Here is a 20518-nt window from a genome sequence, read left to right as displayed (position 1 = left end):
GCTCAGCGTCCAGACGCTGGATGACAGGAACCAGAATATGCCGGGTAGTGGGGCTGCGGAGGAAGATATTTGCTTAAAGGTGACACAGGAACCTTTCTTCCAAATTATTTCTGCACCGACAGCACGCTGCACACCTCTCCCTCACTTCCCTCACTTCTTCCACACTTCTCCGTCGGCCATCTTTGTAGACTCATTTGAAGCCTCTCTATGTACTCCCCCTGCTGGCGGCTATGTACTGCGCATGCGCAACAAGTTGGAGCTCCTATCTCTATAATGGGGCATGTTTCACTAAATTATAAAAAAACTGTACCTATCTGAAAATCCTCAACCCCAAAAGGCACTCCACTGGGACAATATCTACCTAATAAAACAAACCCCAAGTCTCAATTGTTCCTCTACCCTAAGTTATGCCATCCCAAAAAAAAACTCATAGACTAACATGGGTGACAAGTTGTCATTTCTGGAGTGTCAGAAAAAAACTGACAGTTGGAAGTTTAGATCGCTCCCAATTGGTCATTTTTTTATATTTCGCCCTAAAATTTGGCACGCAGCACCGGTTGACGATTCTACGCGTACGTGCCAAATTTCAGCTCAGTACGTCCAGTCACTTTTGAGGTGCAGTCCCTCAAACACCATGCCCCCATCCGAAAAGTTCCCTATGGGAAAAATCCGTTCGTTGGATTCACTACCGTGCCCTTATAATATATATATATATATATATATATATATATATATATATATATATATATATATATATATATATATATATATATATATATATGTGTGAAAACCTTTTCAATTTTGTTGGTTTTTAATAATAAATTACACTTTAATTGTGATCTGTGTCCTTTTATGTGTTATATCGGGTCCTTATATACTAGGGAGTTTTTTTGGTATTCTGTAGAGAAATTATACTATTACTTCTTAAATGTGTTTATTCAAAATTGTCACGTTATCTATTCTTTACAGTTTTGCTCCCTTTGTGATGCTATTCTAGTTTCCTCTGTTTTACTTGTTTTGCAAGTTCAGTGCTCATCAGTGAATCGATTGATCCCTTAATACCATATACCATTGATTCCTGGCTTAATTGCACAATGCGATCTGTCGGATCTCAGGAAATCTCAAGAAATGTCCTCACTTCTTCTATCTGTCTATCAATCAAAAATATTGTTTCACGTGCAAGCGGGCCTCTGTACGTCATCACATGTGTTACCAATATTGTATTGTTCGCTTCTTAGCGTTTTTAAGGTATCACTTTGCGTATTTGCGGGCCCCAAATGTTAGGCAGAGAGTGGTATAGGGTAATTCAATATAAGTCCTAAATTATTAGGAAATTATGAGTGATCGTATAGATCAATCTGATCCCAGATGGTGTCTATTGGTGTGTGCTACACGATGCACAATATCTGCCAGTATGTATGGCCTTATGCGTTATCATGAGACAAATTTGTGAGTTTTGCACAATATCTGCTGGTGTGTGTCACTTTATACGCAATTTTTGGTTGGGTGTATATTTGCTGTAGTTAGTAAGCGGATTTTAAGCCGGTGATAATGGTATCTTTCTCCAGATATTATATAGCTCACTTATCACTGTGTGTGCATACTGTTGCCAATTTTAAAGTTGGTATACTTTGTTGATTTTTCAACATAGGAAATTATGCTGAGATTGTGCTTGAAATAAAGATACAAGATGATACTGTGGACCCTATTATTGCTGCCCCAGTTCCATCTGTCAATGGATTGGACTGTCTGTGCAACAATGGCTTCTATAGATTGTTTAATATGTCTACCGTCTATCCACACTTGCAGAATAAGCAGTAATTTTATTTATACGCTTCAGATTATCCAGCTGGTATTGCCGACTGTTAGAATTGTTGCATACTGTCTTGCGGAGACTGGTAATTTTTTAATTTAACATATTGCCAGCATATAGTAGTGATTGTTTTGCTGGTTATACAATCTATATAGAAAAAATATATAAGGTACCACAGTTATCAAAGTTCAGTTATTGACAACCAGTTTCACAAGGTTTGTTTTTTGTGCGGGTTCAGCTATTGTTTTACATGCTGCCGCAATCTCAATTTATTGCTACTGGTTGAACAACATATATATTAATTGAAAGCAACCGATACTTCTTAAATCGCCTATTGGGTTGAGGCAGACTTCAGCAAAGTAGCTTTGTACAGACACTGCACCTTTTATCAAAAAGATTGATTAGGCTATTGCGGCCGTTACCCCTGCTTTACAGCCGGTTTACTGATGTGTTTTATATACCATACAATCTGTAAATTGGGTAACTTTCTTAGGATCGTATCTTATATTAATACTGTGTCTTTTTTATTAAGTTCCCTTTTTTGATGAATTCACCCATCACGCCATTACTAGCTCGCACTTATTGTTATATATATATAACTCCCTGCGCCTCTTCATGTATTGCAGCAGTGCGCTCTTCTCTACTTTGACCCAGTGCACTATCTGTCTCCACGCCGGGACAGACGCCAGCACCGTTGCCCGGACAACTGACTGATGTCAGAAGTCATGTGACAGTACACGCTGCCGGAAGTCTGCTCCCTCGCCCAGCGCTACCCTGGTATCACGTAAGTGTGATTTACTATTTAAATGTGATTGTTACAGCAATACTGTTTATTTTATGCACTTCACCTTTGTTTGGTTATGTTGAGTTGTCAGTTGTCCTGAGGAAGGGGCGTCAGCTCCGAAACTGTAGACAATGAATTCTGACGTTTTTTGCACGATAATGATTTAATACAGTTATTCACCGCTTTTTTTGAGTGCCGCCTCCTGTCTTCATTCATTTGATAACTGCAGTTAGATAGATAGATAGATAATGGGCACTCTCTGCATAATCAGGTTATGTTCCCGGTGCCTTCCGCGGTTAATACTACCAGAGCGGGCAGTATACCATACAAACATGCATACTCCGACGGCACTCAGGGCAGTATTCAATGAGAAAAATTCGCTGTGATTTCTGGAGAGTTTGTGCTTTTCACGCGGTGGAGAGAGGTTTTTTTTCTCCAAAGGCGAGCCACCCTATTCAATGTGAAATATTCTCCGTCTTTCTAAGTGATTCTCGCCGTCTCTCTCCGTGTAGAAATTCTCCATCTTTTGATGGAGAGCAGGAATGTGAACTTTTAAACTAAAAGGGTGTTTTTTTTAATTTTGGTGTCAAAAAATCAGGTTTTTTTTTCTGTGAAGGGCCATGTTATTTTTATTCATGTGCCTATAGCACATGAATATATATTTAATTTTAAAAAAAAATATTTTTTTACATTTTTTTTTTTTTTTACACAGTGCAGCCAGCAGGGGGCCGGAGCGCTCGAGCCGCTCATTAGATATTCATATATTCACTGCACCCGATGCACGTTCGGGTACAGTGAATACTGGGTCCCCCGCTGGCTATAGGGGGGGCAGCCTGTGCTGCCTGGGTCCAGGGGAGCCCTGCTCCCCACCCCATATCCCCTGCAGCAGCCAAGAGAGACTTTAATCTCTCTTGGCTGCTACGTCCCCCGGCTCCCTGACAGCTCCCTGCCGCGGACGCTCGTCCGCTGCAGGGGTTAAGACTCGCCGCGAGTGGCGGCGAGTCTTTAACACGTTGAATAGGGGGAGCAGGAGGCTCCGGAACACGGAGAGTGCATGGCGAGAGAAAAAATCTCTCGCCATGCACGGAGAATAATTGACATTGAATACTGCCCTCAGACATAAATGAAACACAAGGAGATGCCATATGACGCCTATATATATATATATATATATATATATATATATATATATATATACATATATATATATATATATATATATATATATATATACATACATACATACACCACCTGGAAAGTCTGTTTTCATCCCTCTGTACCTTGCCCTGTACGAGACCTCACAGGCCCAGCACTGCCTCTGATTAAAAACTCTCCCATAACGAGATCAGTGCTCAGCAGAAGCCTCTCAGCCTCTGACCTCTTGAGCAAAGTCTCATGGGATTTAGTAATCTCCCAGTAATGCACTGCACACTTCTGCAGTCAGTGTGTCTCAGATTCCGCTGCTGAGCACCATTAAGCATCAGCAGATAGGTGAAGATGCAGCACTACCCCACTAAACAAAACCTTTAGCTAAAAAGAAATTAAAAAAATAAAAATACATGCCAGCCAAAGGGGGGCCCAAGAAAGATACTGACCTCCCTGGCCATGGATCAGACTATGGAACAGGAACAAACATGTACAATCAATAGCAGCAGTAGCGCTTATTCCAATTCTACTATTCAAAAAATATTTGAGAAAGTGTAAAAAAGGACAATACAAGATCAGTATTTGATAATCTCATAGAAGCCCTAAAGGCCCCCATACACTGGGCCAATTTGTCCAAAGGACGAGTCAGACCAGTTTGTCCTTGACACCCCCGGCAGCCCCCCAGGAGGCTCACATGCTCACTTGTGCCATTTTTACATGCAATAAGTGCAATTTAATGCATGCAATACTCACTACCCCACAGGGAGGGAGGTCGGGTGGTCGGATGGGCAGCAGGTCCGACCACCAGCTTACGTCAGTTGCACATGGGACTGCGTATCGTACCTGAGGGGACATCAAACTGAGCTGATTTGGGCCGAATTCATGGCCCGATTCATCATAATCAGCTCAGTGTATGGGCACCTTTAGCTCTACACATACATAGACAGTTGATGGTGAGATGTGTCTGCTAATTAAACTCATTGGAGAATTTATTTGGTCTCTAATATGAGTTGTTATTACTTGTTAATTTCTGTGGTGAAACCCCATGGGAGCCGGTGACATCATAGCCCTGTAGGGTGACTGCTGCACTTGCTGAAACCTTCAGAATTGTTGCAATTTCCTGGATGATCTTAATTTCTTAAAGTAAAGACGGACTATCCTCTATATGTGATAACTTGATCTGGTCTTAATCTATTTGCAGTTATTCATCGAAGAAAGATATCTTATCAATTTAAGACCCATCAATTTAAGACCCAACCCGGAAATAACCCGGAAGTAATTGGTTACATAATGATATATTTAAGTTTTTTAGTCCATTCTTTATGTATATTATGAATTTGATCTTGTTTTTAGTACATATTATTTATTATGGTTCTGTCTCCGAGTTTGTATCTATAATATTAGTGATATTATACAAGTGAATCAATTATGCAAATGACCTAACAGGAAGTCTAGGTATAAATATGAGTACAGGCACAACACCAAGACACCTTGAAAAAGCTGACTGTGTTCAGTGAAACGCGTTGGTGTTATTCAGCCCGATCTGCTGATTCGCCTGCTGATTCATCTGAATGGATGTCCCATTACTGAGGAGTACCTTGCTTTTTACACCTGGATACAAACCACATTCTGGTTGAGGCTGTCTAGACCTGGTAATTATCACATCCAAAACCACAGGACATTTCCTGCAGCGGTACCCAGGATTTGAAATCCATTACAGGACTTCTCCAAAGGGACTTCAAGCCCATTTCAGTGCAGGTTTCATTTATCCATACAGTTCTAACCACTATTGTGATTGCACTTGGTCCTTATCCATACAGTTCTAACCACTATTGTGATTGCACTTGGTCCTTGAATTTGCAATATTTCAATGTTCTTAATTACAATTTTATCAATTTCATTGTGCCATTAAAATGTTTACTTATTTATTCACTTGTTATATATTTTTTTTTACAAATATTTAGCGCTGCTTTATATCTTTCCTGTTGTTTTTTATTCATTTAGGGAGCCGACTACTCCCTCAAAGCAGCAGCTCTTGATTAAGTACACTCATATTAAGCGCTCCATAACTGACTTTTTTGTCAGTTTTTTTTCTCTTTTGTGCATAATATGAACTGGTTTGACAAAAATAGGGCATTTTGTGTGTGGCGCTACTTACTGGCATTGTACGAAATAGGGAATTACTATATACTGCAACTATGGTCAAATCAAAGTGGCTGTCTGTGAACTGGGCCCTACAACGCATACCGAGAACAAAATAAACCACAATGTATTAGAATTAACTGGAATGTACTACCTGGTGGCACACAGAAAACGCACACATAGAACTGGGATGTAATACCTAGTGGGATAGAGAACTGGGATGCACTACCTGGTGACATACAGAGGAATGGTATGTTCTACTTGTTGGCATACAGGGATGTACTAGTTGGTGGTATAGAGAGAGAGAACTGGAATGCATTATCTGGTGGCATACAGAGAACTGAGATGTTCTACTTGTTTGTATAAAAAGAACTGGGATGCACTACCTGGTGATATGCAGAGAACTTGGATGCACTACCTGGTGATATGCAGAGAACTTGGATGCACTACTTGGTGGAATAGATATAATTGGGATGCACTATATGGTGGCATACAGGGAACGTAGATGCCCTATGATTTGACACAACATGACATTGTTCCTTTGGCCACTATACTTTGGCGTACTGTGCTCTGGCACCACTATAGTATGATACAATTACATAGATCTATAATAATTGTGAAAATAATCCCAATGCTATATTTTCTGCTTTAATATATTGCGGATTTTTTATCAATTGGGTTATCCTGCATTTATGAAAACCCAATAAACGATAAACCACTTGGAATACAACAAGATAACTGCTACTCTCTCTCCTGCTTGTTGTGTACTATTATATTAGGTGTCAGTAGTAGCACCCTCTTATGCCAGGGGAATGTGACCAATAATATTTACAAACAAATAAGCATTTCAGGCAATTTTGGGGGGGGGTTTCACCCTATACATTGTTTATTACATTACATTGGTTTATTCTCCAGTTGTTAACACAATTGATTGTTAGAAAATACAAGTTACATTCAGAAAATAAACATTTCTTCACTTTTAAACATATCAACGTGATACAAGTTCAAGTGGCACATTTTTCGATCAGATCCCTGGAGTGACTCCTCATGTGATTTAGCAGTGTTATATTTGTAATAAAACACTTGCTGCATTCAGAACATGTAAATGGTTTCTCTCCTGTGTGATTCCTCTGATGTAGAACAAAATTTGACTTTTGGATAAAACACTTGCTGCACTCAGAACATTTATATGGTTTCTCTCCTGTGTGAATCCTCTGATGTACAACAAGTTCTGATTTTTGGATAAAACACTTGTTACACTCAGAGCATTTATATGGTTTCTCTCCTGTGTGAATCTTCTGATGTCTGACAAGATTATGCTTTTTGTTAAAACACTTGCTACAGTCAGAGCATATAAATGGTTTCTCCCCTGTGTGAATCCTCTGATGACAGACAAGATGTGATGTCTGTGCAAAACACTTGCTGCATTCAGAACACTTATATGTTTTCTCTCCTGTGTGAATTCTCTGATGATTAACAAGTTGTTGCTTAGTTTTAAAACACTTGCTACATTCACAACATTTAAATGGCTTTTCTCCTGTGTGATTCCTCAGATGACTCGCAAGGTGGTGCTTGTTGGTAAAACACTTGCTGCATTCATAACATTTAAATGGTTTCTCTCCTGTGTGAATCCTCTGATGTACAACAAGTTTCTTCTTCTCTGTAAAACACTTGCCACATTCAGAGCATTTAAATGGCTTCTCTCCTGTGTGACTCATCTGATGTCTGATAAGTTGCTGCTTGTTAAAAAAACACATGCTGCATTCAGAACATGTAAATGGTTTATCTCCTGTGTGAGTTCTCTGATGATCTAGAAATTGTGCCTTGTCTCTATAACACTTGCTACACTCAGAACATGTAAATAGTCTTTCTCCTGTGTGACTCCTCTGATGTCTGAGAAGATGCTGCTTCCCAATAAAACACTTGCTACACTCAGAACATGTAAATGGCTTCTCTCCTGTGTGAATCCTCTGATGTATGACAAGCCGAGATTTACATGTAAAGCATTTGTCACACTCAGAGCACAGATGTGGTCTCTCTCCTGTCAGACTCATCATGTATTAGATGAGAAACAAATTAGCTGTAGAAGGTTTCTCCTATCCACAAAATAACAGTTTTATTAAACTACCAGAGGTGTCAGGAGAAATGACGTCTGTAGTTGATTTGATCAGAAATCAATGTCCATTTCCACAATGTCTTCTAAAATGTCCTGTATGACAGATAAAGATTATATTAAAAAATATAAAAGTTACTGAAGTACATCAACTTTTACAGTTACAGTGCTACTGTATAGAAAGAACATGATACAGGTTGAGCATCCCGTATCCAAATTATTCCGAAAACCATACATTCCAGAAAGTGAAAAAAAAAATTTTTTTATAAAAACTTACTGGGGACATCTAACAGCACTACTGAGGGAATGATATGTAACTGCCACTATATATGTGCAAGACAATGATTGCTTGGCATTTAAATTCAGTGGCTGAGATTGTACACAAACTTTGTTTCATGTTTTGAAACCTTGTTTTATGCACAAATAAAATATATTTGTGTTTATTTCAAGTGTTTGATGTATATGTACAACATAAATGCAAGATACCTCATCATTGAAATATTAAAATATTCCGAAATATGGAATAATCCATTATCCAAAATTCTCCTGGTCCCAAGCAATTTGTATAAGGTATACTCAACCTGTATTACATATATAGTTACATAGTAGATAAGGCTGAATAAAGACTTGCGTCCATCAAGTTCAACCTAGGTTTTCATAGTTTATCCCTTGTTATATAGTATATACTGATATTTTTAACCCCTTCCCGACATTGCCTTTTTTGTTAATTTTTTTTTTTTTTCCTCCTTGCGTTCAAATAAGCGTAACTTTTTTAATTTTCCGGCTATATAGACACATGAGGGCTTTTTTTTGCGGGACAAGTTGTACTTTGTAATGGTACCATTTACTATACCGTATAATATTCTGGGGAATCAGGAAATAATTCAATGTGGGGTAAAAAAAAAAAAAACGCCATTCCACAATTTTGCGCTGGTTACGCTTTTTTTGGAGTTCATAGTTCGTTTAAAATGATGGGTTATCTTTATTCTATGGGTCGTTACGATTCTGGTGATACCAAACTTATATAGTTTTCGTTATGTTTTACCACTAAAAAAAAAATAGCAACTTTTACGGTTTTTCGAATTTGCGTCGCATCGCCATGTTCTGCGGCTTATAACTTTTTTATTTTTCCACCTACGGACCTGGGTGAGGGCTCATTTTTTGCGGGCTGAAGTGTACTTTTTAATCAATACCATTATGGGATATGGGCGACTTTCTGATCTCTTTTAGTTATTTTTATTTGGGTAGGCGATGCGACCAAAAAACGTAGTTTTGGCGTTGGGAATTATTTTCCGTTTACGCCTTTAACCGTGCGGGATAACTAATGTTATATTTTAATAGATCGGACTTTTAGGAACGCGGCGATACCAAATATGTTTTTTTTTTTTTTTTTTTATTTGTGAAATGGGGAAAGGGGGGTGATTTGAACTTTTAATATTTTTTTTATTTTTTTTATTTTTAAACTTTTTTTTTTTTTTTTTTACTTTTACTACAAGGCCCCCTAGTGTACTTGACCACTAGGGGGCGCGATCGCCTGTACTAGGTTCAGCCATAGAGCTCTATGGCTGAACATAGTGATTTTCAGCACTTTCTATTACATCCTGCCTCAGGCAGGATGTAATAGGAATGCTGACACGGCCAGCACAGGGGTCTACATTAGACCCCTGGCTACCATGGCAACCGATCGGCACCCTCCGATCTCGCCGCGGGGGGCCGCGATCGGCGCCGGAGGGGGGCACCCCCCTCCGATCAGCTATTTAAGCACTGCGGGCGCTTTGCCCGCGGTGCTTAAAGGGTTAAACGGCCACGATCGGCGAACTCGCCGCTCGTGGCCGTGAGAGCAGGTGCCTGGCTGTAATATACAGCCATTACCTGCTCTCTTTCAAGCCAGCTCACTCCGTGAGCTGGCTTGATTCCCCCGCAACCGACATATGAGGTAAATGTACGTCATATGTCGGGAAGGGGTTAAAGACATATTATGATTCTTATTTGTACCCCTGGATGTTTTAACCAATAAATGTTTGTCCAACCTTATTTTAAATGTATTTATTGTGTCAGCCGACACCACCTCACCAGGAAGAGAGTTCCATAGTTTGGCTGCCCTGACAGTAAAGAAATTACTTCTTCTTAGGGAACAAAATCTTCTTTCTTCTAATCTAAACTTGTGTCCACGAGTCCTAGAGTCCTTCCTTGTAGTAAAAAGGGTGTTTGACAGTTCCTTATATTGGCCTTTTATATATTTGTACATGTCCCCCCTTAAATGTCTCTTCTCTAGTGTAAACAGTCCTAATTTGCTCAATCTATCCTTATAGCTTCAATTCTCCATTCCCTTTATTAGCTTTGTTGCTCTTCCTTGGGTTTTTTCATTGTAGGGTGTATTTTTTATAGTGTGGGGCCCAGAATTGTACTCCGTATTCAAGGTGTGGTCTAACCAATGCTTTGTACAGTGGCATAATTACTTTTGAGTCCCTAGTTTCCATACCCCTATTTATACATGCTAGAATTCTGTTTGCTTTGTTTGTTGCTATATGACATTGAGAACTTCACACCTTTGTTGTCTATTTGGACTCCTAGATCCTTTTCATGTACTGAATTTCCCAATGCCTCCCCACTTATGTTATATCTAGCACACTGGTTTTGTCTCCAAAGGTGCATAACCTTGCATTTATCCACATTCAACCTCATCTTACACTTTTTTGCCACTCATCTAGTTTATTAAGATCATTTTGAAGTGTAGAGGCATCCGCAGGTTTATATATGTATGTATATTGTGGTAAGATGGGTCACCTCTCACTTGAATTTCCCACATTCCCATGGGATCCTCTCCATCAAAGGGACACTAGAGCAAAATCCTGTGCAGGAGGTTTGAAATGCCAGGTATTCCTGGTTGCACTGATCTAATGACCACTGAATGTGAGGGTTTAAAACTCATCCTTCTTTTGCTCATGGCACTGATAACAAAAAGTGACCAGTGTGTAGGCTGGAGCCATATTAGTGCCAAAGTCAGCTCCATCATAGTATCTTACATATTACTCTGAGTATCAGGTTAGTATATATAAAGGGGTATCCAGGTGGCAGCTCCATCATAGTATCTTACATATTACTCTGTACATCAGGTTATTATATATAAAGAGGTATCTAGGTGACAGATCCATCATAGTATATTACATATTACTCTGTGTATCAGGTTAGTATATATAAAGAGGTATCTAGGTGACAGCTCCATCATAGTATCTTACATATTACTCTGTGCATCAGGTTAGTATATATAAAGGGACATGCTGAATTCCTTGCAAGGAGCATCCCTCCAGCAATTGGTGAGGGAGCCCTCTCGTAAGGACGCAATATTAGACTTAATACTTACAAATGGTGACAGAATATCTGACATAAATGTGGGTGAAAACCTGGGATCCAGTGACCATCAAGCAGTATGGTTCAAAATAAAGACAGAGACTGACTCATCGCACACAAAAACAAAGGTGTTAGATTTTAGGAAGGCTGAATTTGTAGAGATGGGAAACTCTGTAAGGGATTCTTTGGCAGAGTGGAAGAACTTGGAAGGAGTGCAGGATAAGTGGGAAAAATTAAAAAGTGCAATTCTAAAAGCAACAGAACTTTGTGTCAAAAGAGTTAGGAAAAACACAAGAAAAAGAAAGCCATTGTGGTTTGCAAAAGAAGTAGCAAGTATTGTGAAAGCAAAAAAGTTGGCCTTTAAGAAATTTAAGCAGACGCAGAAGAATGAGGACAAAGAGGTGTATCTTGTTAGACAGAAGGAGGCTAAGAAGGTAATCAGATGTGCAAAAGCACAGGCTGAAGAGAAAATGGCCCAGTCAGTGGGTAAAGGGGGGAAAACTTTTTTTAGGTATATAAGTTAAAGGAGAAAAACAAAAAGTGGAATAATTAGACTGAAGACAGAGAGTGGAAGTTTTCTTGAGGGGGACAATGTAATAGCAGATCATATAAATAATTATTTCTGCTCAGTATTCACTGCTGAAACGTACCAGGAAAGACTAAAATATCTTAATATGTATACTTTAGAGCAGAGAAGGGAAAGGGGGGACATGATAGAAACTTTCAAATATATATTAGGGGCTTTAACAAGGTACAGGTGGGAGACATTCTTCACAGGAAGAGGAGCAACAGAACACGAGGACATGCACTGAAACTAGAGGGAGGAAGATTCAGGGGAATTGTGCGGAAGAATTTTTTCACAGAAAGAGTAGTGGATAAGTGGAATAGCCTCCCAACAGAGGTGGTAGACGCAAATACAGTAGTACAAATTAAACATTCTTGGGATAAGCATATTGATATCCTTACAAAAAAATAAGGATCAAATATGGTTTGAGGTAACATGTTTAAAAAAGGGGCAGACTAGATGGGTCAAGTGGTTCTTGTCTGCCGTCAAATTCTATGTTTCTATGTTTAAAGGGGTATCTAGGTGACAGCTCCATCATAGTATCTTACATATTACTCTGTGTATCAGGTTAGTGTATATAAAGTGGTATCTAGGTGGCAGCTCCATCATAGTATCTTACATATTACTCTGTGCATCAGGTTAGTATATATAAAGGGGTATCTAGGTGGCAGCTCTATCATAGTATCTTACATATTACTCTGTGTATCAGGTTAGTGTATATAAAGAGGTATCTAGGTGGCATCTCCAACATAGTGTCCTTCATATACTGTGTGTCAGGTTAGTATATATGAAGGGGAACAAATGTGGAATATCTTTAATTCTATTTTGTTGTTTTACAATACAATAACTATATAATACCAAACATAGAAAATACAGTTTACAGTAGCTCATACTATTATATATAGTTATATTGTTAGACAAACCAATAAACTAATGTTGGTGTAAATCTGTTTAAGTATGAACAAGACAATTGCTCCAAAATTTTATCTATACCGATATCTTCATATATCAGTATAATCTTATGTATAATATAATTACCTTACTCTGGGGATCCTTCCTCTGTCTCTCTCTTACTCCTCCGTCCTCCCAGCTTTCCAACCAGTAACTGATCCAGCAGCTCCTCCATCAGCCTATTTATAGTCACTCCTCCCCATCTCTCCCCAGTAGTTCCCAGGATGCTCTGCAGGAATTCTTACACTGAGAGGTGACATGTAAATTAGGGTAACATAACATTTGTATTCAGTCATTCACCACAGTCAGATTCTCCTGCCCAGCTCCTTGTCTTGCAAATAAGGAGTAAATATTCCTACGGTCACTTACTACAATGGGAAATGCTAATTACACCCTGGCAGGGTAACACCTTGTATTGTAATTAGATCACAGCAGCCTCTGGCCTCCTGTTATGTCACCAATGGGACCTTTTGTTTAGGAGTCACCTATTGTCCAGGCAGAGAGTCAGCAGAAAGTCCTGTCCTGCATATCAGCAGGCGCATATCATTTATTCACTGCTAAGCTATAACATAATTAGACATATATAATTACGGGATGCAGTTAAAATCCCGGCGGTCGGGATCCCGGCGGTCGGGATCCCGGCGTTCAGAATCCCGACGCCGGAATCCTGACCGCCGAAATGCCGACACATTCTCCCTCCTGGGGTGTCCACGACACCCCTGGAGGGAGAATAAAATTAGTGTGCCGAGCGCAGCAAGCCCGCAAGGGGGGGCGATCCACATCCCCCCCTTGTCGGCATTTCGGCTGTCGGGATTCCGGCGTCGGGATTCTGAACGCCGGGATCCCGACCGCCGGGATTCAATACTGAATCCATAATTACTGTAGTAGTGAAATTTTTGTACAAACCTGAATGACACGATGTTTCTCATGACCGTAGCATTTATAAAATGTAATCCTGGAGTCCAATAAAATGCAGAATTACAAATGTGAATTTTTTCCCCCATTCCCCTACAGCAGTGGTAGCCAACCCTAGCCCTCGAGAGCTACCAACTGTTCCAGACAACCTAGCTGCTCCACAGCTGCACTCATTAATCACTGACACATTTTAAAAGATACACAGATGGAGCTAATTAGCTCACTTGTGATTCTGGCCCTTATTCTGGTTGGTGCGGTAATATCCGCATGCGTTAGTCCCGCCGATGTTTTGTGTCTGCGCATGTGCAGAGGCGTCTCTGCACATGTGCGCGCGGGGCGTACGGCCAAATCCCGCATGAAATGTGAACACTCCGAACAGGGGGTGGAGAGGGGCGTGAAGGGCTATTTGGGCTCATTACCATATGCATACGCCCCGCATTTCATGGGCGTTCCCATGCAAACGCTGGGCGTACGTATGGTAATGTGGCCGTGACGCACGTGTAGGGGGTGGACATATGACATCGCCGGATGTCAGCTGCCCGCCCAGATCCCTGCTTTTGCACGGAGAAATGTCCGTGTGGTCTGAGGTTGCGGGAGCTGGTGGAGCACTCGGTCCTGCATTCGATGGTCTGCGACCATCGAATGTTGGGGAAGGTTCCCTGAGATGGAGGAGGCGTATTCCGTGAAAAATACACGTGCGGTCTGTTCGGCCAGCTTCTTACCGCGTACGGACAGAGTTGGCGATCCGTATTGTTAAAACTGAAATAACGCATCAATAATGATATACTTTTGTTATACTCTGTTTTCTCAAATATTGTTATTATTGCTGCAGATGACTTTAGCTTGTTGCACAATGTACTATTCACTGCGTATGAGGCCTTCCCTTTGCGCTAAACAGTTATAATATGTTAGAAGCAGCAGCCATTTTGTTAGGCATGACTTGCATATCTCGTTACAAGATGGCGTGTGGAGTCAGAATACTGCTGAAATAAGTAATTTCTTATGGAGATATTGTTTTGGATTTCTGGGTTTAAGAATGCCTTATTGATGTAACAGAGGACAAGGGCAGACAGCCAGTCTGCACAGTTTTGTCTAGAAATGAGAACTAACCAGATAACGGGGTACGCATGCGTAGACCCCAAGGCCTCCAGGTCAACGAGACCTCGAAATTTCTCTTCCTAGTTACCAGTCTGAAATGACGTGACTGATTATAATATCATTAATTCAATACTGACTGATCCAATCACATTTTAGGCCATATGAATAATGAAATAACTGAGCTGAATAAAGTATAAATATTGGGCATAAAGAGGGAGTGGTTAAGGCAGTTGAGAAAGAACAAGGAAGCACAGGGGGCTGGAGGTAATTATGAAGGAGGTTTAATCATGGCTGATCACTGTCCTTGAAAGGTGTCCATTTTGATTTGATTTAGAATTACTGTTTAAGTATTAGCTAATCAATTTTATGTTTCTTGTGTTAGTCTGCATTTGCAAATACCTGTAATTAAGCTATTCTTTAAGTAAAGCATTGTCATACCTTTTATAACAAGGTTGTGTGGGTGTGCAATCATTTCAGCGTTGCCGTTATATTTAAAGGTAAATATATACAAGTTTGGGTTATCAATCATATCTAAGCTTATCAGATAAATATCTGCTTTATCAGTTGGAGGCCCCAGCGAGATTCAATGATGTTGGTTTTCACATTTTATCAGTTGAGAAAATCAAAGTTTGAAAGAAAAAAATAAGCTATTTAAAAAAAAAAAAAAAAAAATGTGTAGAAAAAATTGTAAAGTCGGTGCATTTTTTTGTACCCTTATCTTTCTCAACATCTGTTAAAGTGTGCTAATCCAAAATCACTTGAAGCAATTTTTAATTATAAAACAAATAGATCGTAATTTAAGGCATGGAAAGACAACGCTGCATTTTGCAGACTGTCAGCTTGCTAAACCCCCCCCCCCCCCCCGCATCGCCCATTTCTTCTCTGTGTCAGAGAATAGATAAGGAGAGCAGCGAGAAACTTGGCAAGAAGTTGTAAACAACATTGCTTGGGTCAGGAAGAGTATTTCTTTAGTTTATTTGCAAAGCATGCAGACTATTGCAAGCATATTGGTATAAAGGTTATGCTGGCAATAAATTTTCTACTTTTTAAAAAAAAAATATTCTTTAAATGACAGTATTTTTTTGTTTGTTTTTATTTTTTAACCGCGGTTGGATTGTTTGGTGTATATTGTCTGCTGAGGATATTGCTGAAGTAACTAATCTGTAGCGGTTGTTTTGATAATTAGAGTTTCTTTGTTTGTCCAATCTATAAATTTTATAGAAGTTGCATATATTTGTTGTAGGTTTTCCCGTGCTTATAATTTATTGATTAGAGAATAGGAGGTTGTGTATTAACATTTCTTTCTGGTTGACTGGCCAGCAACATGTGGAAGAAATGGAATGCATGATTTATCCATAATCTGTATTGTTTGGAAACCTCCGGATTGTCTACTGTATATGGTTTATATAAGAAAATGTTAATAAATAATTAAGTATACGTTGCATTGTTAGAGCTAGCAAGCAGTCGGATTACAATAACAGTTTGAGCTAATTTCTTTATATCCATAGACAGAGGTCCGTTAAAATACAGAGTTTAAAGGAGTATACGCTAATATTGTAAGCCAAGTAACAGTTCATTTTTACCACCAGAATAAATAAAGTTAATTGGAATATTGTTTATAACAAAGAAAGTAAGATCGAGTTTATCTCACTGTAAAGTTTTTTTGGTCTCCTGTCTTGCGGAGATGAAGTCCGTAATGTAGGACTGATGTTTTTCTGCTATGGGTTTTTGATTTAATTTTTTTGGTTTATTAAACAAAGCAGCTGTGAGTTGGAAACTCTAAAGTGATGGATTCAGTTGATGTAATGCGAGATAAGGAGTTGTCCATGTTAGGTGAAGAAACAGGAAATGATGATGTGAATCCAATGTTTTTTTTTTCATTTAATGAGTAATACATTTTGGATAAGAAAAGTGATATATATATCGATGAGATATAAGTCCAATATAACATCTATTCTTAAAGGTTCATATTGATATATTAGACCGTGTTTTCTGTTGGCAATTTCTGTTGCCTATTTGCTTGATCTGGATACATATATTGAATCAGATATACCTTGAGTAATGCGCAGATAAATCCTGGGTTTATTTTTATTCTTATGAATGGAAGGTAATCAGTGACAACTGACTCAAGGCTGTGGGGTTTTCTTTAAGCCAATTTTTGTTTTGTTTTTGATTTGTGTTAATTTAATTTTGTTTGTTTTGAAAGGGGAGGGTACTAAATTTATAGAGTATCTTAAGGGGTTAATACTGTGGCCACAGTTAGCTAGATAACCAGGGGAGATAGTGATCTAAACGTGTAATGATCGCTTAGACAATGTGCAGATATGGTAACAAAGAATGACATATTGCATATAATTTTTTATGATTTGACGAGTTGATTTTTTCCTGTGAGAGTGCTGACCGGTAGCGAGATTCACAGGGGGTATCTGCCACCTACGTGCAAGGTAGAATATACTGAGAAAAAAGGGTGGGGGTGGGACACGTGACTACTGATAACAGAGGACAGTAGATGAAACACCATACTGATAACAGAGATGGACAGTAGGTGGCCCACTATACTGATAACAGAGGACAGTATGTGGAAGGCGTAGGTGTGATAACAGTGACAGACACATAACGCATGGTTAGGTTTTTTTGGGAAATTTTTCATTTATTTTATTTAATTTTTTGTCTTTGAAAGAGGTAACACCTTTTTAAGCATTTGTATGGGATCACAGAAAGTTCTGAGTATGTGACTAGTGTGAGCAAGTGAGAAGGAATAGAAAATACTATGCTGGTCATAGTTAGTTGGAATTGGCGATGATAATGCACCTGTGAGGTAATGATTATTTGATGAGAGTGGACGCGCAATGGTCTGGTGACAGGTGGTGAAAGCTTCAAGAATTGAGATAGTATATCCCACTAACCCACATATGTTTGGAAAGATTGTACTGTCTCACTGAGGGGTTAATTCTGTTCAGTGAGAAGTGATGAGAGGTGATATGTCTTTTAGAGCCTTAGGGAGAAAAAGAAAAAAATGGGGAAAAAAAAGAATAATTTTGAAATTTTTTGTTTATTTTTGAAAAAGCAGAAGGGAAGAAGTTTTTTTTTTCAGTGATGAGGTGAGAGTAACATCAGAAATAACTCTGTAGGAGATTAAAGGCAGGAAATGGTTAATGAGATTGATAAGAGAGTAAAGTTTTATTCCTAAATGATGTGAAATATCCAAGGAGTGTTACAGAACTGTTTTCCATAATAAGGACATGAAAGATTTTAGAATTGAAGATATTGTTTACCCTTTTGAAAAAGCACAATAAATATATTAAAGTTATTGCAATGTTTGTATGGGACAGTGATCAGCCATACCCAGGGATGACCTCCAGCCCCCTCCCCTCTGCTTCCCTCATGTGATAATGTTGTTTTGTCAACATCTGTTTAAAAAATTCCCTTTTTATTTTCCAAATGACAAATGCTAATATGATGTCTGAGCTTAATAATGCTATTGCTTTTGCTTGTTTTATTTAAATTAAATCCCAGCCAATAGAGGTGTGACCATTCCAGAGAAGATATTAATTTACAAATTGATGCATTTCATTTTGCACAGAAAAAGCAAGTGTTTAAAAAAATATTATTATTATTATTATTATTATTATTATTATTACTGAGCCACTAGAAATTATTTAGAAAAAATATTGAGTCTGCAGGTATTGCTGCAGAATCCTTATCAAAGCCCTTATTGAAAAATGCAGATTTTATAGTGATTATTATAAGATGCATATTGAGTTGCATTTTTATGCTTACTGATTTATCTGATTGCATGTTGCCACTTTACTAGATCCATTGGTCATGCATATGAGCCCACAAATAAGGAATGGAGGTCACAATTAGGCGCAGCACTACTGGGTACTGCTACTAGTAATCGCATTTGCTGTACAACTAATCATGATATTCTCTCAAATATTTGTAATGATTTAATGATTATTTTTTTCTCAGAGTGGTTTGGAAGAAATTGTGTATTATTAACAGGAATCCATGAGAGACTGCTGTCAGAAGGCACTAACCGATATGAGGACCCTCACGGGGTTAGAGGATTTTGATGAGTTTTTCATTACTAATCATGTCACAAGTTTCTAAACATCTATGGACCACAAGAAATAGTTTTTTTCAAATTTTACAACAACGCATACTATTTAATACCCATAGTAGTGGCAACACTCCGTTATTGCAGGTTATCTACCCAATGCGATTATTCTGATTATTTTTTTAGTGTAAATCAATTCACTTTACAGTTATGGAAGTATTACCGTCATCTAATCATTGATTTATGATCTGCATATCTCTTACTATCAAATAGCAGATAGTCAGGACTTAATACATTTATTTACAGCACAGTCCAATATACGTGGACTTAATTAAGCCAAAGTTTTATGGACAGCCCCACTATGTCCCACAATGAGTTGCATGATTGCTACCACAATGCTGAGTCAATATGTTTATGATCTAATGATGTGTTTAAATTCTTTACAGGATTCTCTTACTGACACCTTTTCTATTACTACTACTAAATCTAACTGACACAGAGCTGACAAAGTACAATATACTGACATAATTGCTTCATTTGAGGCTCTGATACACGCACTGACAGAAGCCACAGCACTGGATATATCAGATTTATCATATACCTGTCTTTACTGTAATGAACAACAAGCAGAGGCCTTGGGAGTTTGAACACATATACATGGGGATTCACATAGACCGATTGGGTATTACAGCTGCGCACTTGACCAAGTGGCAGCTGCATTACCAACATGCTTAAGAGCTGTGGCGGCTGCCGCGGCCTTAGTGCAGAAAGTAGAGGACATTGTACTACAACACCCACTGACATTATGTGTTCCTCATGCGGTTGCTTTCTTACTGAACTCTTCACGGACAAGACACATTTCCAGTGCATGGTTCTCTCGTTGGGAACTTTTGCTCCCAGCGCCACATGACCTGACTATTGTCAGGTGTGGTACGCTAAATCCTGCTACTCTGCTACCTGGTGGGACCCGGGAGTCCCAGAGGATGGATGAGATGCAGGATTTAGAACATGATTGTGAGGAATATTTAAAGAAAAATTTCTCCAATTAGACCTGATATCTCTGACACGCCACTACCATCTACAAAGATTGTAGTTGTCACCAACAAGGAGACTCAGGATGGCCATATACGGGATATGCGGTAGTATTGGATTTAGAGATCCTCATTTTCCATCGTGATTTTGCTGTGATATAATACGCTAATATCACAGCAAGTAAAGGAGCTCATTGAGGCTGTGCAACTCCCTGCAAAGGCAGTAGTTGTTAAGTGTCAAGCTCACATGTTATAAAGTGATCTTGTTGCACTTGGTAACAAAAATAAGATTGCCACTGTTGTGAATCACATCACTATACAATTTAATGTTTTTTTAGCAGAAGATCATAAAGCATCAAGAGTTGGGTATTTAACAGGAATGTGCCAATGGATGATGAATGGATGCAGTCAAAAGGCTAATGGCCTATGTAAAGATGGTGGGGGCAGACCAGTAGCTCCCCAAACCCCTCCTCCTGGCATATACAGAAGCTGCCCATGGGATGACCCATGTAAGGAGAGAGAGGACATGTATGTTGATTTCATCTTATG

At 39.0% G+C, this 20518-nt stretch overlaps 1 protein-coding gene across 1 annotated transcript in view; it reads right to left on the bottom strand.

The window, feature by feature from the left end:
- Positions 1 to 20518, bottom strand: part of LOC146073285 (uncharacterized) — a 64078-nt gene that overhangs the window by 38526 nt on the left and 5034 nt on the right. Inside the window, exons 2-4 of the mRNA XM_083180464.1 lie at positions 10786 to 10837; positions 7062 to 7926; positions 5902 to 5977 (exon numbers count right to left, since the gene is read on the bottom strand). Of these exons, the coding sequence (XP_083036590.1) occupies positions 5902 to 5977; positions 7062 to 7926; positions 10786 to 10837 (993 nt within the window). The remainder of the gene's footprint in view (positions 1 to 5901; positions 5978 to 7061; positions 7927 to 10785; positions 10838 to 20518) is intronic.

Source organism: Crinia signifera, chromosome 4, assembly GCF_055691185.1.
Source record: "Crinia signifera chromosome 4, ASM5569118v1, whole genome shotgun sequence".
NCBI classification, from domain to species: domain Eukaryota; kingdom Metazoa; phylum Chordata; class Amphibia; order Anura; family Myobatrachidae; genus Crinia; species Crinia signifera.
The sequence above is the reverse complement of the archived record's forward strand: the minus strand, read 5'-3'. Positions and strand labels throughout refer to the sequence as shown.